This window comes from Carassius carassius, chromosome 21 (assembly GCF_963082965.1).
Source record: "Carassius carassius chromosome 21, fCarCar2.1, whole genome shotgun sequence".
NCBI classification, from domain to species: Eukaryota; Metazoa; Chordata; class Actinopteri; order Cypriniformes; family Cyprinidae; genus Carassius; species Carassius carassius.
In genome coordinates, this window is record NC_081775.1 from 20,402,110 (window position 1) to 20,422,628 (window position 20,519).

General features: G+C 44.5%; 1 protein-coding gene across 1 annotated transcript in view; it reads right to left on the bottom strand.

Moving 5' to 3' along the window:
• Positions 1-1,428: 1,428 nt before the first annotated feature.
• Positions 1,429-20,519, bottom strand: part of cacna1fb (calcium channel, voltage-dependent, L type, alpha 1F subunit) — a 50,667-nt gene continuing 31,576 nt past the window's right edge. Inside the window, exons 31-48 of the mRNA XM_059503741.1 lie at positions 20,392-20,475; positions 19,974-20,102; positions 19,822-19,887; positions 19,567-19,658; positions 19,208-19,367; positions 18,779-18,906; positions 18,605-18,701; positions 18,422-18,524; positions 18,012-18,113; positions 16,620-16,747; positions 14,904-15,023; positions 13,820-14,079; positions 13,697-13,720; positions 13,469-13,591; positions 13,224-13,381; positions 3,743-3,855; positions 2,419-2,766; positions 1,429-2,177 (exon numbers count right to left, since the gene is read on the bottom strand). Coding sequence (XP_059359724.1) covers positions 1,911-2,177; positions 2,419-2,766; positions 3,743-3,855; positions 13,224-13,381; positions 13,469-13,591; positions 13,697-13,720; positions 13,820-14,079; positions 14,904-15,023; positions 16,620-16,747; positions 18,012-18,113; positions 18,422-18,524; positions 18,605-18,701; positions 18,779-18,906; positions 19,208-19,367; positions 19,567-19,658; positions 19,822-19,887; positions 19,974-20,102; positions 20,392-20,475 — 2,502 coding nt within the window. The 3' untranslated portion in view covers positions 1,429-1,910. The remainder of the gene's footprint in view (positions 2,178-2,418; positions 2,767-3,742; positions 3,856-13,223; positions 13,382-13,468; positions 13,592-13,696; positions 13,721-13,819; positions 14,080-14,903; positions 15,024-16,619; positions 16,748-18,011; positions 18,114-18,421; positions 18,525-18,604; positions 18,702-18,778; positions 18,907-19,207; positions 19,368-19,566; positions 19,659-19,821; positions 19,888-19,973; positions 20,103-20,391; positions 20,476-20,519) is intronic.

A 20,519-nucleotide genomic window follows, 5' to 3' on the forward strand; every position in this document is an offset into this window, starting at 1 on the left:
TGTTCTCCTTGTGGGAAGTAACCATACAGAGTTGGACTGACGATGATGACTCATACACTATTTTTAGAGATGGAAAAAATAAACACTCGTTTAATAAAGAAATGCTAAAACATGAAAATAGTTCTGAAATCTCAGCTAAAAAACCTTGAAAAGAAAAAAGAGCACTTGCAGAATAGGCTTAATAGATTATATCCATAATGTGTTTTATATATTTAATTTGATATTTTAGCGATATTTAATAATCGTATTAATTTTTTTTTAAATTCTGATATACAGTATGCAATTTTGTAATATAACAACATTTTATATTATAATTGTATAATATCTAGAGCTTTTGGTGCTTTTTGTGATAAATATTCTCTTAGATATTACAAGCACGAAAGGCAGACTCATGATAAACTATATTTTTTCCTCACTCCCTACTTCTTCCTTTTGAAGCCCAGAGGCCTGCAGCTGTTCTTCTCATTGCTAATAAAAACACTATAATTAGAGGTTCTCTCTGTATGTTATGAAAGTGTCTCAGTGACAAAACTCATGTGCTTCAATATCCATAGCTTCACTTTTGGAAATGAGGCTGAGAAATGTTCTAAATTCCCTTGATAGAGAACACTAAATATTAATCATATATCTTTCCTCTGGCCAAACAATTTGGGCACATTTCTAATAAACACATATAAAGCAACCCTGGTGGAACTTGAACCCACAATCCCCAGCTCCAGAAGTTGATGCCTCATTAGGCCACCGATCCTTGACATGATTTGCTGTATTTTGTATTACAAATTGGCTTTGCAAAAAGCTTTCCCACAAAATGGCTAAGTTGGCTCAGTTTTCACAATTTAAAATGACCATGATTCTCCATGATATTATAAAAATGACAGATTGCAATGAGTGGAAACATTTCATCTTTATATTTGTTTACAAACATAATTCAGAATGTAATGAACTCTCATTCAATCCCACATATAAATCTTAAGTTAATATAATATTCCATGTGAAGCGGTTCTATTAATTTTGTTCTGTATATTTACACTAATGAAGTAAAATTGTTAGGCAAGGGAGCAAAAGCTGGGGATTACATAGAGATGTGGTATGACAGACAAGTTCACATCTGCAATCTGTGGTCATTTATTTTTTAGAAAATGTTCAGTAATTTCTATTTTTACTGCATGAGAATAGGGCACAGTGTCCTTCTGAATAGATCACTGTGTCTGTGGCTGTTTTTTTTTGGGGTATTATCAGTGAAAGGAATCTGACAAGACTAAAGTACTGTAGCTAGGCATATCAACAGCATTTCAAAACCACACCACATGTATAAAACTGGAATAAAAAATTAAAACAAACAATTAAATAATAATAATAACAAAATACAAAATTAAACAACTTTTCAACAACAACAAAAAAAAGCCCATCATGGAAAACTGAAAAAAAACACAAATATACACAACATGCGAGACAAACCTGTAAAATTATTAAGTGTTAATATTTAAATTATTTATTAAAACTTCATTTTAGTTTAATTATTTCGAAAATTATTTCAATTATTTAAAATACTGTATATTTTAGGTACAGATAATCCCTCTGTAAAAGACGCATAAAAATAAACAAACAAACATAAGAGTGATGGAGTAAAAACATTAACATATATAAAATGTTCAACAACATAAGCTGTTTATAAAACGAGTCCTTTCAGAAATCTGAATTTAAAGAATGTAAAACTGCCATGTTGACAGGGTAAACTGGAGCTGGTCTCTTTCACAGATTGAGTAAGAACCGGTCACAGTGTTTCAGAACTAAACCACCATTCTCAGCAGAGTCTTTCTGTGACTCAGAGCAGCATGAACGATGTGATTGGTCAGTCAGGATTCTGTAGCTCCACCCACTGACATCCAGATCAGCTCTTTATCTGTTATTCAGAAAGATGTAACACAAGTCATCTCATCAGCCAGTTCTTCTTCCTCGTGGCTCCTGATGGGCTCCTCATCACTGTATATGAGTCCCATGTCTGTGTGGTTCAGGAAGCCTTGACTTTCCCCTGAGCCCCCACGACTCAGGAGATCACTTGCAGCACTTTCCATCTCATCTATGGTCATGTGACAGGCATCTGCAATCTCCCGCTTGGCAAAGGCTACAAATTTGGGGTCCTTGGCATACAATCCCAAACCCTCAGAGATCAAGACCTGAGGAAGGCAAAAAGAGAAAGATCTGTAGTGACTAATGGCACTATACATGTCAAACCCAGAAGACATACGGTATAAATATAGTCATTTTTCTGTAATGTTCCCTCGATGTTGCCTTAATGTTGTTTTAGTTGTAACATGTTATAATGTTACTGTAATATTGATGTAGTCAAGCTGTAATGTGTCCATAATGTTATTATCGCAATGTTGCTCTCATGCTCTAGTGTTTCTCTGCTCCTACCGCTTCTACCAAACTGTCAGCGCTGCCTCTCTTCTCGCTGTAGTGAGGACTGAGTTGGGTGGGGACTCTGAGGGTGGTGTAGGCTCTATACGGCTGCCCCCCTCCACCCGTAGAGGGTCCCGAGTACCATCCTGAACTGGAATGCCGAACTGTCGCAGGAACTCCGATGGCACCAGACTTTTTGTCCCAGATGCCTACATTTCCAGCCCCTCCTGCTCCATCCTCATCTACTAGGATAAGGGGAGCGTAAAGCAGACGACCCTGTTGAGGGCCGGTGTTTGCCCAGGATGCTGTTGAACCTGTGGACGATCTAGCGCTGCCGTGACGAGAATCGTAGCTGCTGTATCCCTAAGAGGGAGAGAAAGAAACAGACTGAGTCATAATGTTATGACTCGTTAATATTCAATGGAGTCACTTCAGTTATAAAAAGCAGTTGACAATCAGGAAATGTGAACTGTGTGAAGATAAGGTGTTTCTTCAACTACAGGCAAGTTGCAAGTTTAGGCATTTTGGAAAGTAAAATCCTATTCAAGCTATTTTAATTGGTCTGCTAAGACTAATTTCACAATTAACATTTTTTTTGCATCCTAAATACATAAAAATGTATATATTTACACACAAACATATTTCACATATGGTCACATATTATCACAACAATTTAGCCCCTGATAAACCTTTTTAAAAATGTATTTACTGAGCAGTACTAGCGAAGCACATTCTTGAGACTGATATGTGAGTATATGCAATATATAAAAATAATTTTTACACAATGTATATTAAGCTATATATATATTTATTTAGCAATTTGTTCCTTTTCATAGTAGTTAAAATAATTCTTATTTAATTAATATACTGTATCAATTGAAAGACTAGGTCTGGGAAAAGGGTAAAACTATTAAACCAAATGCATTAGAAATGCAGATTTTTATTTTATAGTCTGTGCCACCTCATTCAGTGAATAAAATATATATACAATATAATAAATAAATAAGTAAATATGTGCTTTATGAAAATGATGTAATTGTAACATTGGAGAAGATGTAAGAACAAAAAGAACACATTGGTAACACTTTATTTTAAGGTGTCCTTATTACACATATTACATGTACACGTACTTAATATTATAATTACAATTAATAACACATAAATACATGCAAGTAACCCAAACCCTAATCCTAACCCTAACCATATAGGAAGTACATGTAGTTAATTAATATTACTCAGTACTTAAAAACTACCCTGAAACAAGGACACCTTAAAATAAAGTGTAACCAACACATCTGATAGTGTGTCATGGACAAAAAATGATATATTGTAACATTACCTGTGAACGCGCTCTGCAGGGTGGGGAGTTCTGATGGTAGGTTCCCGGGATGGGCAGATCATCGCTGCTATCTTGCCTTCTTAAACACTGTATGTTAAATGAAGCCTTTCTCCCTGAGAAACAGACAAAAATAATAATAATATGTCACAAGGTGACGATCTTTAGGGGCGGAACCAAAATTCGGGAAGTTTGGTTCCGCCCGGAAGCGTTTCCGCCCGGACCGGAAAAACAGAACACCGGAATTTCCGGTAGCGCCGTAAGAAGGAAAATCAGGGAATTCGATGCACCTGTGCCTAGTTAGGGACAGCGGTTGGTGATTGGAGGATACGCTGGACAAGGCAGTACTTAAGGCCAAGTTATTTCCCAGTCTGGGAAGCTCTTTTTGGTGTGTGTGAAGCACTGGGTTGTGCCCGTCTTGGTACGCTGCTGGTAGCTGTCTAACTCTCTCTCTCCCTCAGGCTGGAATTGTATGATTGTGAAGACATCGCGAACCTTAAAGGTTGAGAAGTGAACAGATTATACGGCGAACTGAGACGACGTGAAAAAGGGGATTGGAAGTGGCATTGATGTGAGTACTAAGAGCCAGTCGAAAGTGCCCTGTATATTGACCTGGCGTTGTGTAGATCTCTCCAGGAGGAGGAGGGCGGCCCTACCCCTAATATAGTGTGGTGGGAGAGCCGAAGGAATACTTATTGAAGTAGTCACAACGACGACATCACTAGCTAGGCCGCATATTCCATCGCCAGATCCGAACCAAGCGAAGTGAAGGAAGACGGGTGTCCTTTCCGTACACTGAGTGTGGTGGGTGAGTCTTCGTGCTGTGAAAACCTATAATTTTGACGTGGTGCTGTATATTGCTGTGGGCTGCTGTGTATTGCCGTGTGTCCTGTCAGATAAACCCCCGCCTTCACGCACTTCGGCGTGGGAGGACAAGGAGATTGCTGGTCCTAGCCTAGTTCAGTACAGTATATGTTGTGAGCGTGCTTCAGATCTCCGGAGATAGCACGGTACGCTGTGTCCAGCCCAGAGGTGAAAGCCATCCAAAGCAGAGTAACTGTGTTTTGTGTCCAAGTTGATACCTGTGGAGAGAAAAGGAGAGAGAGGTGAATAACACGAGGAGGAATAGAGCGAACCCTGTACTTACAGTACGCTGTGTCCAGCCCAGAGGTGAGAGCCATTCAAAGCAAACTAACTGTGCTATTGTGCCCAAGTTGATACCTGTGGAGAGAAAAGGAGAGAGAGAGTGAATAACACGAGGAGGAATAGAGCGAACCCTGTACTTACAGTACGCTGTGTCCAGCCCAGAGGTGAGAGCCATTCAAAGCAAACTAACTGTGCTATTGTGCCCAAGTTGATACCTGTGGAGAGAAAAGGAGAGAGAGAGTGAATAACACGAGGAGGAATAGAGCGAACCCTGTACTTACAGTACGCTGTGTCCAGCCCAGAGGTGAGAGCCATTCAAAGCAAACTAACTGTGCTATTGTGCCCAAGTTGATACCTGTGGAGAGAAAAGGAGAGAGAGTGGGTAACACGAGGAGAGACTGAGGAAACCTGTACTTACGCCGCTGCCTGTGGAGAAAGAGAAAGCGAGTGAGCACCCAAGGAACGAACTGTGTGAACCAGTACTTACTGTGAGCTGTAATCAGCGAAGAGGTGAGAGCAGGACCAAGCTGAACTAACTGTGCCTGTGTGTCCCAGCCGTTGCCTGTGGAGAAAGAGAAAGCGAGTGAGCACCCAAGGAACGAACTGTGTGAACCAGTACTTACTGTGAGCTGTAATCAGCGAAGAGGTGAGAGCAAAACCAAGCTGAATTAACTGTGCCTGTGTGTCCCAGCCGTTGCCTGTGGAGAAAGAGAAAGAGCCCGTTGCCTGTGGAGGAAGAGAAAGAGAGTGAGCACCTCGAGAACGAACTGTGTGAACCAGTACTTACCGTGAGCTGTATTCAGCGAAGAGGAGGAAGAAGGAGGGCGCTACGGATACCTAAGACTCAGGCCGGGGCCCGAGTCCTACGCCCCGGATCCCCGTGGCCCCCTTGCTCCCTGACCTCTTCCCGGCCATAGCCCATCTGGAGGGCCGAGTCAGAGTTTAGTTTTAATTGCCCTTTCCCTATTCCCCAAGCTATTTTTAAATATTTAAATAAAGATTGTTTTATCACTTACTTGTTCTCGTGTTGTTTGGCCATTGGGTCGGGTTTGGGGACCTCCTCGAGGTGGAAGTTGAGAAGGGGTGTGGCTTAGTTAAAGCATAGCCAGCCCCTGGGTGTGACAGATTTTGGCGTAGTCGGCAGGGTTTCCACCTCGAGTTGAGTAACCAAGGTCGTCCAATGACCGACAACGCGGGGCTTTCAGCCCAACCCCGTGCCATGCCCGTTTTTATGGGGAGCCCCTGGATTCAAAAATATGGGGGGACAGAATCCGAGGTACGATTGTCTGAATGGAAGGCTCAACTAGAGTACTTGGCCGACCTACAGGGCCTTAGTGCAGCCCAGCGGCTTCAATTTGTGTTAAACTCCCTGGATGGAGAAGCGCGGCGAGAGGTGCATGCCGCCCCCGAAGCCGTTAGAGCCAACGCCCAAACCGTGTTCCAGTTCCTCACTGAACAGTATGGTGACCACACCCCCGTAGCTGTCCTTCGCTCCCAGTTCTTCAATTGTAAGCAGGGCCCCCGCCAACCGATTAGAGCTTTCGCCCTGAGGTTGCGAGAGCAATTCGCCCGACTACAGACCCGTCGGGACCACGGGTTGGGAGATGGAGAGACTCTATTGCGGGACCAGTTTCTTCTGGGGTTGAAGGAGGGTCCGGTGAGACAGAGCCTACGTATCCAGTTTCGAAGGGACCCGGGTCTTACGTTCGAAGATCTGAAGAAAGAGGCACTGGCCCTGGAAGGTGATGAGACTGAGGTGAGTGGTTCCCCAGTGTGTGCGGTTGTCAGTGAAGTAGCACCAGCACAACCCGGAGGCCCTGACTGGAAGCAAGCACTGAAGGCTGAACTTTTGAAAGATGTCCGCGATCAGATGTCTGAACTGTCTAAAGCCCTCGTAGGAGAATTGCGCCAAGGACGGGCGCGGGAGGAACCACGGCCGGCGCCCCGAGACCGAGTGTACTCAGAGGGAGGCCGAGAGCCGTTCAGGCGCCCGAACCACTTTAACCGGCCCCGTTTCGAATGGGACGAGCAAGGGCGACCCATCTGTAACCGCTGTGGCAAACCAGGTCACTATAGCCGTCAGTGTGGGCCCCGCAGGGCGTCAGAAGGGGGTTTTTAGGTCGGCCGGCCACTGTGGGTCGTGTGGCCGGGACCCCTCGAGAAGACCCTGGAAGAGGATATGGCTCTAGGAGCCAGATGATTGGGCGTAGCCCCGTGGCGAAGGTGAGAGTGTGCGGCAAGGAGATTCAATGCCTGGTAGACACAGGCTCCCAAGTGACGTTGTTTGCTGAGAGTTTATCCGAAGAAGTGTTTGGGAAACAAGGGGCACCAGGGGCGGAGGCCCCCTGGCTTACTCTGAAGGGCGCAAACGGCCTCGACATCCCATATATTGGCTACCGATTGACGGACCTAGAGGTTCACGGAGTGATGGTCCCCCAGAAAGGTGTGATTATCGTGCAAGACCATTGTCTGGGTGCACATCGAGCCCTGTTGGGCATGAATGTCCTCGCTGATTGCTGGGAAGAGCTATTTCGGGCTAGGCCCGTATCGAAGATACCACCTGCAGAGAGGCCCAAGTGGGAGTGTGTGGTAGCTGACTGTCGAAGGGTGCAAATGAGCCAAGTCCGCAGGGAACAGGAAGAGGTAGGAAGAGTGATGTGTCGTTTTGCTTTGTCTGTCCCCGCAAAAAGTGAGGCTGTTGTGTGGGCGCGAGTACCGCCCCGAAGAGCGGGCCCAGAAGAGTGGGTGCTGGTGGAGCCCCATGTGGATTGTCCACAAGTGGAAGTGGCACGAGGATTATCGACGGTCCGGCGGGGGAGAGTCCCCGTGAGGATACGGAATGTACATCCATACGCGGTGCAACTACATCGGCACCAACGATTAGCCCGTCTGACAACGGTTACATCCCACCAAGTAAGGGAAGAGAGGGATATTAGTTTTCGTCAGGTGTGCCCCACTGTCATCGAGGTGGCCCTGACACAAGTAGACACCCCATGGGGTGGTATGGAGAGGAGTGTGCCGAGCCACCTGGCGGGTGAGTCGTTACAAGGGGAGGATTTAGAGCAAGCACAGACACAGAAGTTACAGGCCCTCCTTCGGAGATGGCAGCATGTGTTCGCCACCCACGACGAAGACTACGGATGCACCCAGGTGGTACAACATCATATACCTACCGGGGATGCAGGGCCCAGCCGGGAGAGGTATCGCCCAATTCCGCCCACTTTGTATACCGAGGTACGTACACTCCTGCAAGGCATGCTGAAGCAAGGAGTTGTTAGGGAAAGCAGCAGCCCGTGGGCGGCCCCCATAGTGCTGGTGCAAAAGAAGACGGGGGCTTGGAGATTCTGCGTGGACTACCGTAAGCTGAACCTCGTGACTAAGAAAGACGCTTTCCCTTTGCCACGGATCGAAGATTCGCTTGCCAGCCTCACGCAGTCGGCATGGTACTCTACCCTAGATTTGGCCAGTGGCTACTGGCAGGTGCAGGTGGCCGAAGCAGACCGGGAGAAGACTGCCTTTACAACCCCGTTTGGACTATTTGAATGGGACCGGATGCCTTTCGGGCTCTGTAACGCTCCGGCCACCTTCCAGCGGCTGATGCAGCGGTGCTTGGGAGGTCAGTTAATGGAGTCAGTATTAGTTTACCTGGATGATGTGATTGTCTACTCCCCAGATTTTGATTCACACCTGAGGCACCTCGAGGAAGTCTTTCGGGCCATGGAGAAGTACGGATTGAAACTACAGCCCAATAAGTGTCACTTACTACGGAGAGAAGTCAACTTTCTGGGCCACGTGGTCAGTGCGGCTGGAGTGTCCGTAGATCCTGGAAAGGTATCGGCCGTGAAGGACTGGAAGGCCCCGAGGACAGTGAGGCAAGTGCGATCCTTTTTAGGATTTGTGGGATACTATAGGCGTTTCATAAAGGACTTTTCAAAAATTGCTAAACCCCTTAATCAGTTGCTGGTTGGCACAGGTCGTAACCGGGGCCGGGGGTCGCCCAACGTAGACTGGGATGCAAATTGTGAGTCGGCGTTCCAGACATTGAAGCAGGAGCTGCTACAGGCCCCTATCTTGGCATACGCAGATTTCACAAAACCATTCCTTTTGTATACAGATGCCAGCAATCTCGGGCTGGGAGCGGTGTTGGCTCAACGGCAGGACGGAGTTGAGAGGGTCATCGCGTACGCCAGCCGGAGCCTCCACCCAGCCGAGAGGAACGATGCGAACTATAGTTCTTTCAAATTGGAGCTGCTGGCGTTGAAGTGGGCCCTAAGTGAGAAATTTAAAGACTACCTCTGGGGTGCCAAGGTGACGATCATTACAGACAATAACCCATTAGTACACTTACAGACGGCGAAGCTGGGAGCCGTGGAGCAGCGGTGGGTGGCCCAACTGGCCAACTTTGACTATCAACTACAGTACCGACCAGGGCGTGAACGCACGAACGCGGACGTCCTCTCAAGGCTGCCCGAAGCGGAAAGCCCCGGAGGGGCCAGCCCGGAGGAGGGCTATATGGTAGGAGCAGTAGAGGCACCAGGCAGCAGACAAGAGGCCGTGCCTGAGAACTGGGGATGGGATCCCCGTCGGTGGAGGGAGAGACAGGCCAGGGATCAAGATGTGCGGCTGGTAAGAGAATGGCTGGAACAGGGCCGACGGCTGACGCCAGCGGAGAGGTTAGCCCAGACGGATACTGGGAGGAGGCTGCTGGGGCAATGGGACAGGCTGGAGCTGAGAGATGGCGTTTTGTGCAGAAGGGTCAGTGACCCGAAGTTGGGCGAAGAAGTACGCCAGATCGTGGTACCCGCAGATGAGGTAACGGCTTTAGTTTCGGCGTACCACAACCAGTTGGGGCATCAGGGACAGGAGAGGACCGTGTCCCTGCTTAGGAGATTCTTCTTTTGGCCCGGGCTAGAGGCATCGGTGCACGCCCTAATTCAAGCTTGCCCGAGATGCATATTGTTTAAGTCCAGACGGGAGGTCCGAGCGCCAATGGTACCCATCCATGCGAAGGCCCCCCTTCATATCATGGCTATGGACTTCTTGACACTGGGCCGACCACGAGATCGCTACCAGAACATCTTGGTAATAACGGATTTGTTCACAAAGTACGCTTGGGCTATCCCCACCCTCGACCAGACTGCAACCACCACCGCTACAGTTTTATGGCGGGCCGTCTTCCAGACGTTCGGATGCCCGGAGTTTCTGCACTCCGATCAAGGAGCCAACTTTGAGTCCAGGGTAATTAGAGAACTATGCCAGTTGTACGGTTGTACGAAAACTCACACCACTTCGTATCATCCTCAGGGGAACGGCGGCTGTGAGAGATTCAATCAGACCCTATTGGGGCTGCTGGGGACCTTGGACCAACAACGGCAGGACGATTGGGTGAGTGCCTTGCCAAACCTCCTACAGGCCTATAACAACAGTATACATAGTACTACGGGTTACGCTCCCACTTACCTGATGTTTGGCAGACACATACGAATGCCTACTGACCTGGTCCTAGGAGTGATAGCCGACCAAGAGGAAGCAAGTGTAACGGAGTGGGTGGGGCGCCATCACCAGCGCTTGCATTTCGCCTACGAGCAGGTGTCAAAAAGGATACAGACGGCAGGAGAGAAAAGTAAGCGGTTGTATGATCGGACTGCTAGAGAAGCCCCTCTACTGCCAGGAGAGAGGGTGTTGGTGAGAGATAATCGGCGGCAGGGGAAGGGGAAACTGAGTGACCGTTGGGAGGCCACCCCTTATGTAGTCTGCCGGCAGCAGAGGCCGGGGCAGCCGGTCTATACCATCCGGCCAGAAGGGAAGTCAGGCCCCGACCGTGTGGTGCACCGGAACATGATTCGCCCATGCCCTAACTACCCTGAAGCCGTGGAAGAAGTCCCCACGGAACCTGTACCAGCGGCCCCCTGGATTGAAGGTTGGGCTGTGGTACCAGGGAGACCCGTGGTGGCACCACCCCCGATCGCCCCGAGAGAACCAGAAGCAGCCCCTGAACAAGCTGAGCCCGATTCACCAGTGAGACGATCCCAGCGAGAGAACCGAGGCCGACCCCCTGCCCGCTATGGGGAGTGGACAGCCCGAGGACGTTCTAGGGACTAGAACGGATTGGCGGGGGAGGATGTCACAAGGTGACGATCTTTAGGGGCGGAACCAAAATTCGGGAAGTTTGGTTCCGCCCGGAAGCGTTTCCGCCCGGACCGGAAAAACAGAACACCGGAATTTCCGGTAGCGCCGTAAGAAGGAAAATCAGGGAATTCGATGCACCTGTGCCTAGTTAGGGACAGCGGTTGGTGATTGGAGGATACGCTGGACAAGGCAGTACTTAAGGCCAAGTTATTTCCCAGTCTGGGAAGCTCTTTTTGGTGTGTGTGAAGCACTGGGTTGTGCCCGTCTTGGTACGCTGCTGGTAGCTGTCTAACTCTCTCTCTCCCTCAGGCTGGAATTGTATGATTGTGAAGACATCGCGAACCTTAAAGGTTGAGAAGTGAACAGATTATACGGCGAACTGAGACGACGTGAAAAAGGGGATTGGAAGTGGCATTGATGTGAGTACTAAGAGCCAGTCGAAAGTGCCCTGTATATTGACCTGGCGTTGTGTAGATCTCTCCAGGAGGAGGAGGGCGGCCCTACCCCTAATATAGTGTGGTGGGAGAGCCGAAGGAATACTTATTGAAGTAGTCACAACGACGACATCACTAGCTAGGCCGCATATTCCATCGCCAGATCCGAACCAAGCGAAGTGAAGGAAGACGGGTGTCCTTTCCGTACACTGAGTGTGGTGGGTGAGTCTTCGTGCTGTGAAAACCTATAATTTTGACGTGGTGCTGTATATTGCTGTGGGCTGCTGTGTATTGCCGTGTGTCCTGTCAGATAAACCCCCGCCTTCACGCACTTCGGCGTGGGAGGACAAGGAGATTGCTGGTCCTAGCCTAGTTCAGTACAGTATATGTTGTGAGCGTGCTTCAGATCTCCGGAGATAGCACGGTACGCTGTGTCCAGCCCAGAGGTGAAAGCCATCCAAAGCAGAGTAACTGTGTTTTGTGTCCAAGTTGATACCTGTGGAGAGAAAAGGAGAGAGAGGTGAATAACACGAGGAGGAATAGAGCGAACCCTGTACTTACAGTACGCTGTGTCCAGCCCAGAGGTGAGAGCCATTCAAAGCAAACTAACTGTGCTATTGTGCCCAAGTTGATACCTGTGGAGAGAAAAGGAGAGAGAGAGTGAATAACACGAGGAGGAATAGAGCGAACCCTGTACTTACAGTACGCTGTGTCCAGCCCAGAGGTGAGAGCCATTCAAAGCAAACTAACTGTGCTATTGTGCCCAAGTTGATACCTGTGGAGAGAAAAGGAGAGAGAGAGTGAATAACACGAGGAGGAATAGAGCGAACCCTGTACTTACAGTACGCTGTGTCCAGCCCAGAGGTGAGAGCCATTCAAAGCAAACTAACTGTGCTATTGTGCCCAAGTTGATACCTGTGGAGAGAAAAGGAGAGAGAGTGGGTAACACGAGGAGAGACTGAGGAAACCTGTACTTACGCCGCTGCCTGTGGAGAAAGAGAAAGCGAGTGAGCACCCAAGGAACGAACTGTGTGAACCAGTACTTACTGTGAGCTGTAATCAGCGAAGAGGTGAGAGCAGGACCAAGCTGAACTAACTGTGCCTGTGTGTCCCAGCCGTTGCCTGTGGAGAAAGAGAAAGCGAGTGAGCACCCAAGGAACGAACTGTGTGAACCAGTACTTACTGTGAGCTGTAATCAGCGAAGAGGTGAGAGCAAAACCAAGCTGAATTAACTGTGCCTGTGTGTCCCAGCCGTTGCCTGTGGAGAAAGAGAAAGAGCCCGTTGCCTGTGGAGGAAGAGAAAGAGAGTGAGCACCTCGAGAACGAACTGTGTGAACCAGTACTTACCGTGAGCTGTATTCAGCGAAGAGGAGGAAGAAGGAGGGCGCTACGGATACCTAAGACTCAGGCCGGGGCCCGAGTCCTACGCCCCGGATCCCCGTGGCCCCCTTGCTCCCTGACCTCTTCCCGGCCATAGCCCATCTGGAGGGCCGAGTCAGAGTTTAGTTTTAATTGCCCTTTCCCTATTCCCCAAGCTATTTTTAAATATTTAAATAAAGATTGTTTTATCACTTACTTGTTCTCGTGTTGTTTGGCCATTGGGTCGGGTTTGGGGACCTCCTCGAGGTGGAAGTTGAGAAGGGGTGTGGCTTAGTTAAAGCATAGCCAGCCCCTGGGTGTGACAAATACACAGCAGTGAAATGTACAGATTAACTTATACAGGTTTAGTACAACCCCATATTACATACACACAATATTATAATAATAGATTTTACCAGTAGGCGTTGCAGGCAGCAGGCGTCTCCTTGCTGTCCTCCTGCCTTCACCATAACTGTGTCCATAATGATTACTGTAGACAGGGTGTCTCATAGAGTGTCCATCATACATGTCTCTATGTGCCGGGAACATTGTGCTGTCCTCTGGATAACCATGCCTGAGGTATGTATTTTTAATTCATAAAGTGAATCAGCTTCAAAATATGAATTCATTCATTCAGGCATAGGCAAAACTTTATGAGTACCTTTCTCTAGAGATGACACTCTCGCTGTCCTCATATTTTCCATAGAAGCGCTGCTCTCCAGGGTACTCACCACCTTCCTCTCGCCGAGATAACGGAGAGGAGAATCTGTCCCTGGAGTCCCTCCTGAAGGAGAAAAGAGGAAACCTGCAGTCAGCAGGAGACTGAGAGAATGGCAGACAGGAACAGAGAAGGGTAAGAGTGGTGCTGCAGACTATGCTGAATGCTTACCTTGGGTATTTGTAGTATGATGATCTATCAAACAAAAACAGTATGTAAAATTAATAACCAATAAATTACATCATTAATATGAGGTTTAATATAAATAATTACAATGGAAACAACTAGATTTACCTTCTAGGTAGCTGGTCAATCACACCATTCTTGTGTTGGTTATGAAAGGAGGAACGCATGCTGTCTCTTCTTCTGAAATCCTCGCGTTCCAGAGCACCGTTCCTGTTCTGTGTTTTTGCTAAGGAGCTCCTACGTCCCAGTCCACCGTTCAAGATGCCTTCTCCTGAGAAAGGAACAGGAGCACCGCTGGGAGTAGTGGCCAAAGAGGAGCGCTGGCTTTTGCTTGAGGGCTCAGCGTGGCCTGCATAGCCATTTTCGTTCTAAGAGGCCAGCAATATGAGCGAGAGAAAAAAAAAAAAAAAAAGAATTTTGTATTAAAATATATCTAATGCAACAAGAAAACACTCCAAATCATAGCTATTTTTTAAATTATATGTATTTACAATTATATTTTGAAAACATCACATTAAATTAGTCAGAAGTGACAGCAGAGACATTTATGATGTTCCAAATAAATGCTGTTCTTTTAAACATTCTATTTGCATTCTGTTTGCAATAATAAGTAATGTTTCTTGGGCACAAAATAAGCATATTAGAATGATTTCGGATGGATCATGTGACACTAAAGACTATGCTTGTGGCTGAACCTATACAAAAATAAGATCAAGTAGAAGCGCTGTGGCCTCTGGAGCTGGGGATTGTGGGTTCAAGTCTCACCTGGGTTGTCTTTTGGTCACGTTTCTAACAATGCAAGTACTCACAACACTTTAAATATTTGCGCAAGAATGACTACTAATAATTACTCGACTTACATTACAGGTGGTGCACTTTAAGTAAGAAAAGCAATTATGCAATCTATGATTGACGAGTAAACAAATTATGCACCTAGATATATGATGGTTATATATATGGTTTATGTGAGCATTTCACCAACCAAACCACAACATCTACAGCAACACCACAAAACCTTCATCTTTAACTTCCATTCATACTCAAATTACCATTCATCTCAATAGATCTGACTATTTGGATATAATGGACAATTTTCTATTTTCTAATGTGATTCAGTTAATTAATTGAAAAATAGAGTAATAAAAAAATAATTGTGCTCCAAAATAATATTGATGGTCTAAGTGATAGGCACCTTATAAAGAGCATCATCCTCCTCTTGCTCCTCCTCCAGACCCTCCTCTTCCTCCTCCAGATCTTCGTTCATGGCCAGTCTCATTTCTGGCCCAAGGTCCTGCAGAGTTCGCAGCCCTGCCTGACACAGATGCACATGGAAAGAGACAGGCACCAAAGTATATATGCAGCTCAACAAATCATCAAAAACACAAAGGAAAAGACATGAATACAATTTAGAAACCACTAAATGTAAGATTTTAGGTTGGTAGATGTTTACTAGAAGAGAAAAATCAAAAGCCTGTAATGTTATCAAGGCATGTGCTTACTATTACTGAAACTTTCAAATTTACAAGAAGGCCTAATGGATAAGGCATCAGTCTCTGGAACTGGGAATTGTTGGTTTAAATCTCTCTTGATTTGCAAACCTTACGTTGAAATTGTAGAAAACTGGATATCATCAACCTATCAAAGCTAAGCTGTCTGTTAAATGATGAAATGAAGTTGAAGCCAGTCTTGATGAATCATATGAGATGGACTGAGGTTGTGAACCAAACAACTGACAATTTAAAACCAAATAGGGCTAAAAGAGAAGGTGACAATACTGTTGTTTTCATGGTTTGATTTCACGGTTTATGTATAGAATTATTGACTAAGACTACATGGCTGTCAGGGATCTGGAAGGAGGACACAATCACAGAGTGAGCGACAAGGGTTTATTACAAAACAGAGCAATACAAATGGGTAATGAGGTGTGCAGGTGATTCAACGGGAGGAACACAGTTAACAGAGAGAGAGCTAGGGAACACCACTTGGACATCAACTGCCAGAATAACAGCAGAGGAAGCGGCAAGACCAGGAAGATGGAGAAGACCAAGCAAGGCACCATAGAGCTGAGCTCAGATGCTTGTTGACTGCAGACTATGAAGCAGACCAAGTACCAAGCAAGGAGAACCAGTGGCAGGAACTAACGGGAACAGGTCAGGACAGGAACTCTTAACAACACAAAAAGACAAGACAAGGCTCCACTGGAACAGAACTTACTCCAATGCAGGCAGGGGGATAAATAAAACAAGAACTGATAAAAAGTAAAGTACTGTAACATAAGGAATGATTACCAATTTAACCAACACAACTAACTTGAACATCAAACAAAAAATGCAAAACAAAAGATCAGGACTAGAAGAACTGAATAAACAAAACAGACAAGAACATGGAACTACAAAGGACCAGACAAGGCAAGGGCACAAGACCAACCAGGAAGAGAGACATGGACACATACTCAGCCACATCCAAAGACAGTGACAGAAGGGATGAGAATGACCACAAATCAGTAAAAAAAAGACTGATGAATGATGAAATGCATGCAGCATGGACACAAGCACATACATGTAGCCTCAAACTACCAATGACAGCACACCAACAGAGAGTGATAAAAAGAGATACTCAGAATGAAGACAGCCAGGATCACAGCTCTATGGTGAAGGCTTTTGTTAGTTTAGTCTGCTTCAGTGGATCATCTCTCAATGTGGGATTTGTACAAATTCATTAAATGATTGTCAAGTCATCTGTTTTTTGTGATTTAATTTAGTGCAAGTGCGATTGTCATTTAATTTAGTGCAAATCACACATTTTGCATAAAATGTGTAATTTAGCAAATGCAATGCTATTATTGTGTCCAGATATATTGTAAATGACTCAACTGAAATAAAATGCAGAAGCTGGGATAGAGATCTACCTGTAGAGCTGAAGGGTTACCATTCTCTGACTCTCCCAGAGCCACTTTCTCTTTCCTTTTCCGGAACTTTCTAAAATAGTCCTGGATCAAGAATGTGGCATAGAATTTGCCCACAGTCACTTCTTCCTCTGTAAAAGAACCAACACAGAATGTTGCAAATGCAACAGTGCAAAAGTTCTGAAACAGCATTCAGAACTGAATTGAGGCTGTCCTTTAAATGCCAGTTAAATAGGAGTTGAGGCAGAAAACTAAACACAAAAATATTAAATTATAAATAAATTAAAATTGTACAATATTACATATTGTATTCAATACTATATTTAATTTGTCAGTATAAATTACTCATTAATGTTTTCACATGCACAACATATACACCATTTCCAGAAACACCGGATATTGATATTCACTGTATGAAATGCCAAAAAAACCCATTCAAAAACATACATTTCATATACCTATATGTAGGTCATTATATATAATAAATTAACTTTCATTTTATAGACCATAATGGAAGAGCATTTCATCTTCCCTGACAATTTGCCAGAATAATTTACTACAAGATTCATAAGACAGACACCTTATAAAGAGTTCCTAAACTATCTATTCTTGTGTTTTTTGCTGATATATTATTATTTTGCAATTCAGTAAATTCCTCTTCCTGCTACTCCAATTAAAATGAACAATTCTGTCCAAATTCACACTTATGAATTAAAACAGAGCCAATTTATAAATTTTGCCCAACTCTGGTGTATTGTGGTAATTTTCTGAGGGGTGGTTTACTCTTTTTTTAGGGCCTGATTGTGTTTATGGGGTGCAGTCTAACGTATTAATGCTTCATTAAAAAAACAAATTCCTGCTTTTATGAAGCCCCTCCCTCAGAAATACACAAAGGGCTCTGACTGATTAGCTAGTCCAGTGTGTTGTGTTGTGAGACTAAGAGAGAGAGAGAGATGCAGAGCAGGCTGATGTAAGGAACAGGACTGAGAACCGCTGCTTTAGAACATTGATTTTGAAACTTGTGAATCCATTAGAATCTTTAGAAGTCAATGGCAATTCATATATGAATAGATTTTTACGTGCACCCCTATTTTTCTTCCACTACTCTAAAGCAGCGCACCATGGCCATGCGCCCTTTGTTGCATGTTCCCGGGGGCGGGGTTTGTCTGGGCCTGTGATGTCACAAACCTGGGAAGTAAATCGTTGTAGTCCCGTTGTAGGCATTAAACTGACAGAATTTTATCTCTGTTTGCATTGAACTTTCAGCTCCGCAAATTTGTAGATATTGTTTATGCTCAAACAGCAACATTACAAACTAACTAACATTAAAAAAGGGAAATCGCAATCAACCACCCCTTTAAAAGACTAAATAAAAATGATCCACAAAGAACTCACCAGTAGGGGGTGGGATAACCTCATCCAATATTTTGGGTTTCATTCTCTTCCAGATCTTCTTAATGATGATTCTCAACTCTTCGTTCTCTTGATCAGGATTCCCTGAGAACAACACATTGCAGCCACATCAGCTTACACAGCTACTAGGACCATGTCCTTTTACACACGTTGTCTCATTCTTTCCCATAAGTTTAATCGCATATTATTATTCTGCATGGGAACCTACAGTATACGGTTGTATGTGGCTGATTTCAGTGAAGTTTAATATGAAAAAAAAACATGACAATGAAAGGGCTCCAGTATTTATATGCAAAGCACACTTTCATATGAATCATCTGTAGCTTAATTAGAGCGGTGAAGCAGATGAGTATGCAGAGGGTGTGTGTGTTTGTGTGGATGCCCATACTGACCCTCAGTTTTGATTTTCAGAGCAGTTCTGACTAGGGCAAAAAGCGTGGCGTTGAAGGTCACCGTACCATCACTGTTCAGGGGCATGTTCATGGCAACCAGCCTCTGACAAAAAAATAGAGAGATATAGTTAGAGAGAAAGAAATGGAAGAAGAACAGACCAAATGGATTTTGTGTGTCTGTACCTTGCAGGCCACACGATGAGGACAGAGCTTCCCAAATCCAAGTGGCGGCTGGATTGTCCTGAGCAAAGCCACTACATCCAAATGCTTTATTCGACCCCTGAAAAAAAAACACACACATTTATTTAGACTTTAATTGTTAAAAAACAAGCACTAGAGAGAGACTGATAACCTTACTTGGCTTCAGGGTCGTACTCTGACCAGATTCTTTTAAACTCATCCAGGTGATGTGGTCCGAGAATTGACCAATCGCGGGTCAGATAGTCAAAATTGTCCATAATGACAGCAACAAACAGATTAATAATCTGAAAAAGCACAATAGTTCCATTTCACTATGCAAATCACATTTAAAACATTTCAGCCAACATAAGGCTAACATGCCCTGCATAATAATCACTGTACAAATATTTTGTAAGAAGAAAAAAAATGTAAATGTAAAAATGTTCTTTAAAAAATACACAAGTCAAGAACAAAACAAACAAATAAAAAAAATAAAAACATTAGGTTTTTTAATTCTTAATAAAATCTGGGAAATTATGCAGTCAAATGAAACTGCATGACTCAAGTTATCAAGGGCAATTTAATTTAATAAACAACAACACTTACCAGGAAGGCGCAGAGCATAAAGAAACTGATAAAGTAGACAATAGCAAAGTTGCTGCCGCATGTGAATTCTTCCCCGGGCTCATAGTCTGACTCTGGGTCACAGCGCTTTCCTGGAAGACTGGCCAACATGATCTCCTGCCACGCTTCACCCGTTGCACACCTGCACATGAACAGCACATACATTACATTTATGCATTTGGCAGATGCTTTTATCCAAAATAAATTACATTGCATTCAAGGTAAAAATTTTTAACATGTAAACATGTTCATGCATTTCCTGGGAATCAAACCCATTAACTTGATGTTGCTGGCACCTTGCTCTACTGTTCTGTGATTAACAGAAAAGCACACTCTCTCACCTGAAAAGTAGCAGTACAGCCTGTGGAAAAGTCTGAAAATTGTTGTTCCTGTTGATTTGTGTGTGGTCGTGCATGGCAATCTTTCCAAATGTCTGATGAATAGAGCATTATTTATTTATTTTTTTACGGACCAATTGTGTTTCATTTAAAAAATAATAGATATAGTATAAATATAATATAAATATAAAAAAATATATAAATATTAAAAAATTATGATCATACGATAATATATACATTTTCCGATCCTCCAATTACCTGCATTCCAATTACAGCATAGATGAAGAAGATCATAGCGATCAGAAGAGCAACATATGGCAGGGCCTGAGGGACAACAAGAACTGTAACAGACCACAACAATTGCTCAAAATATGAAAAAATGTTTGAGACAAACATCATTGTCTTCTGACCTGGAGTGATTTCACAAAAGTCCAGAGCAGGGTTCGAATGCCCTCTCCCTTGCTGAGCAACTTTACCAATCGCATTACACGAAACAGACGGAAGAAAGTTATGGATACACGAGAGCTGTCCTCTGAGCTCTAAGGAGAAAATAAAGGAGATTTTTTTCCCTACAGGACAAATACAGGGCGATTCTGATTTTTACATGAAATATTTGTGAGCTATTGTCTACATTAAACATTAATATAATCATTACTGGAATCTAATAAGACTAAAGTGATATTTGTAAAAAAAAATATTATTATACAAATTACCACTGAATTTAGCTTGACCGGCACCAATGCCAAGAAATCTGTGCTAGTTTAGACTATCATATAGAACCATATCTATTTCAATCCTGTTGATTGCATAAGTAAAAAAGGAACTCACGCTGAACTCTGTAACCACAATGTCCACCACACTTCCCACCACAATCAAAGCATCAAAGGAATTCCATGCGTCGATAAAGTAATGCTGCAGAACGGAATAAAAAATAAAAATCAACCAGATATTAAAGG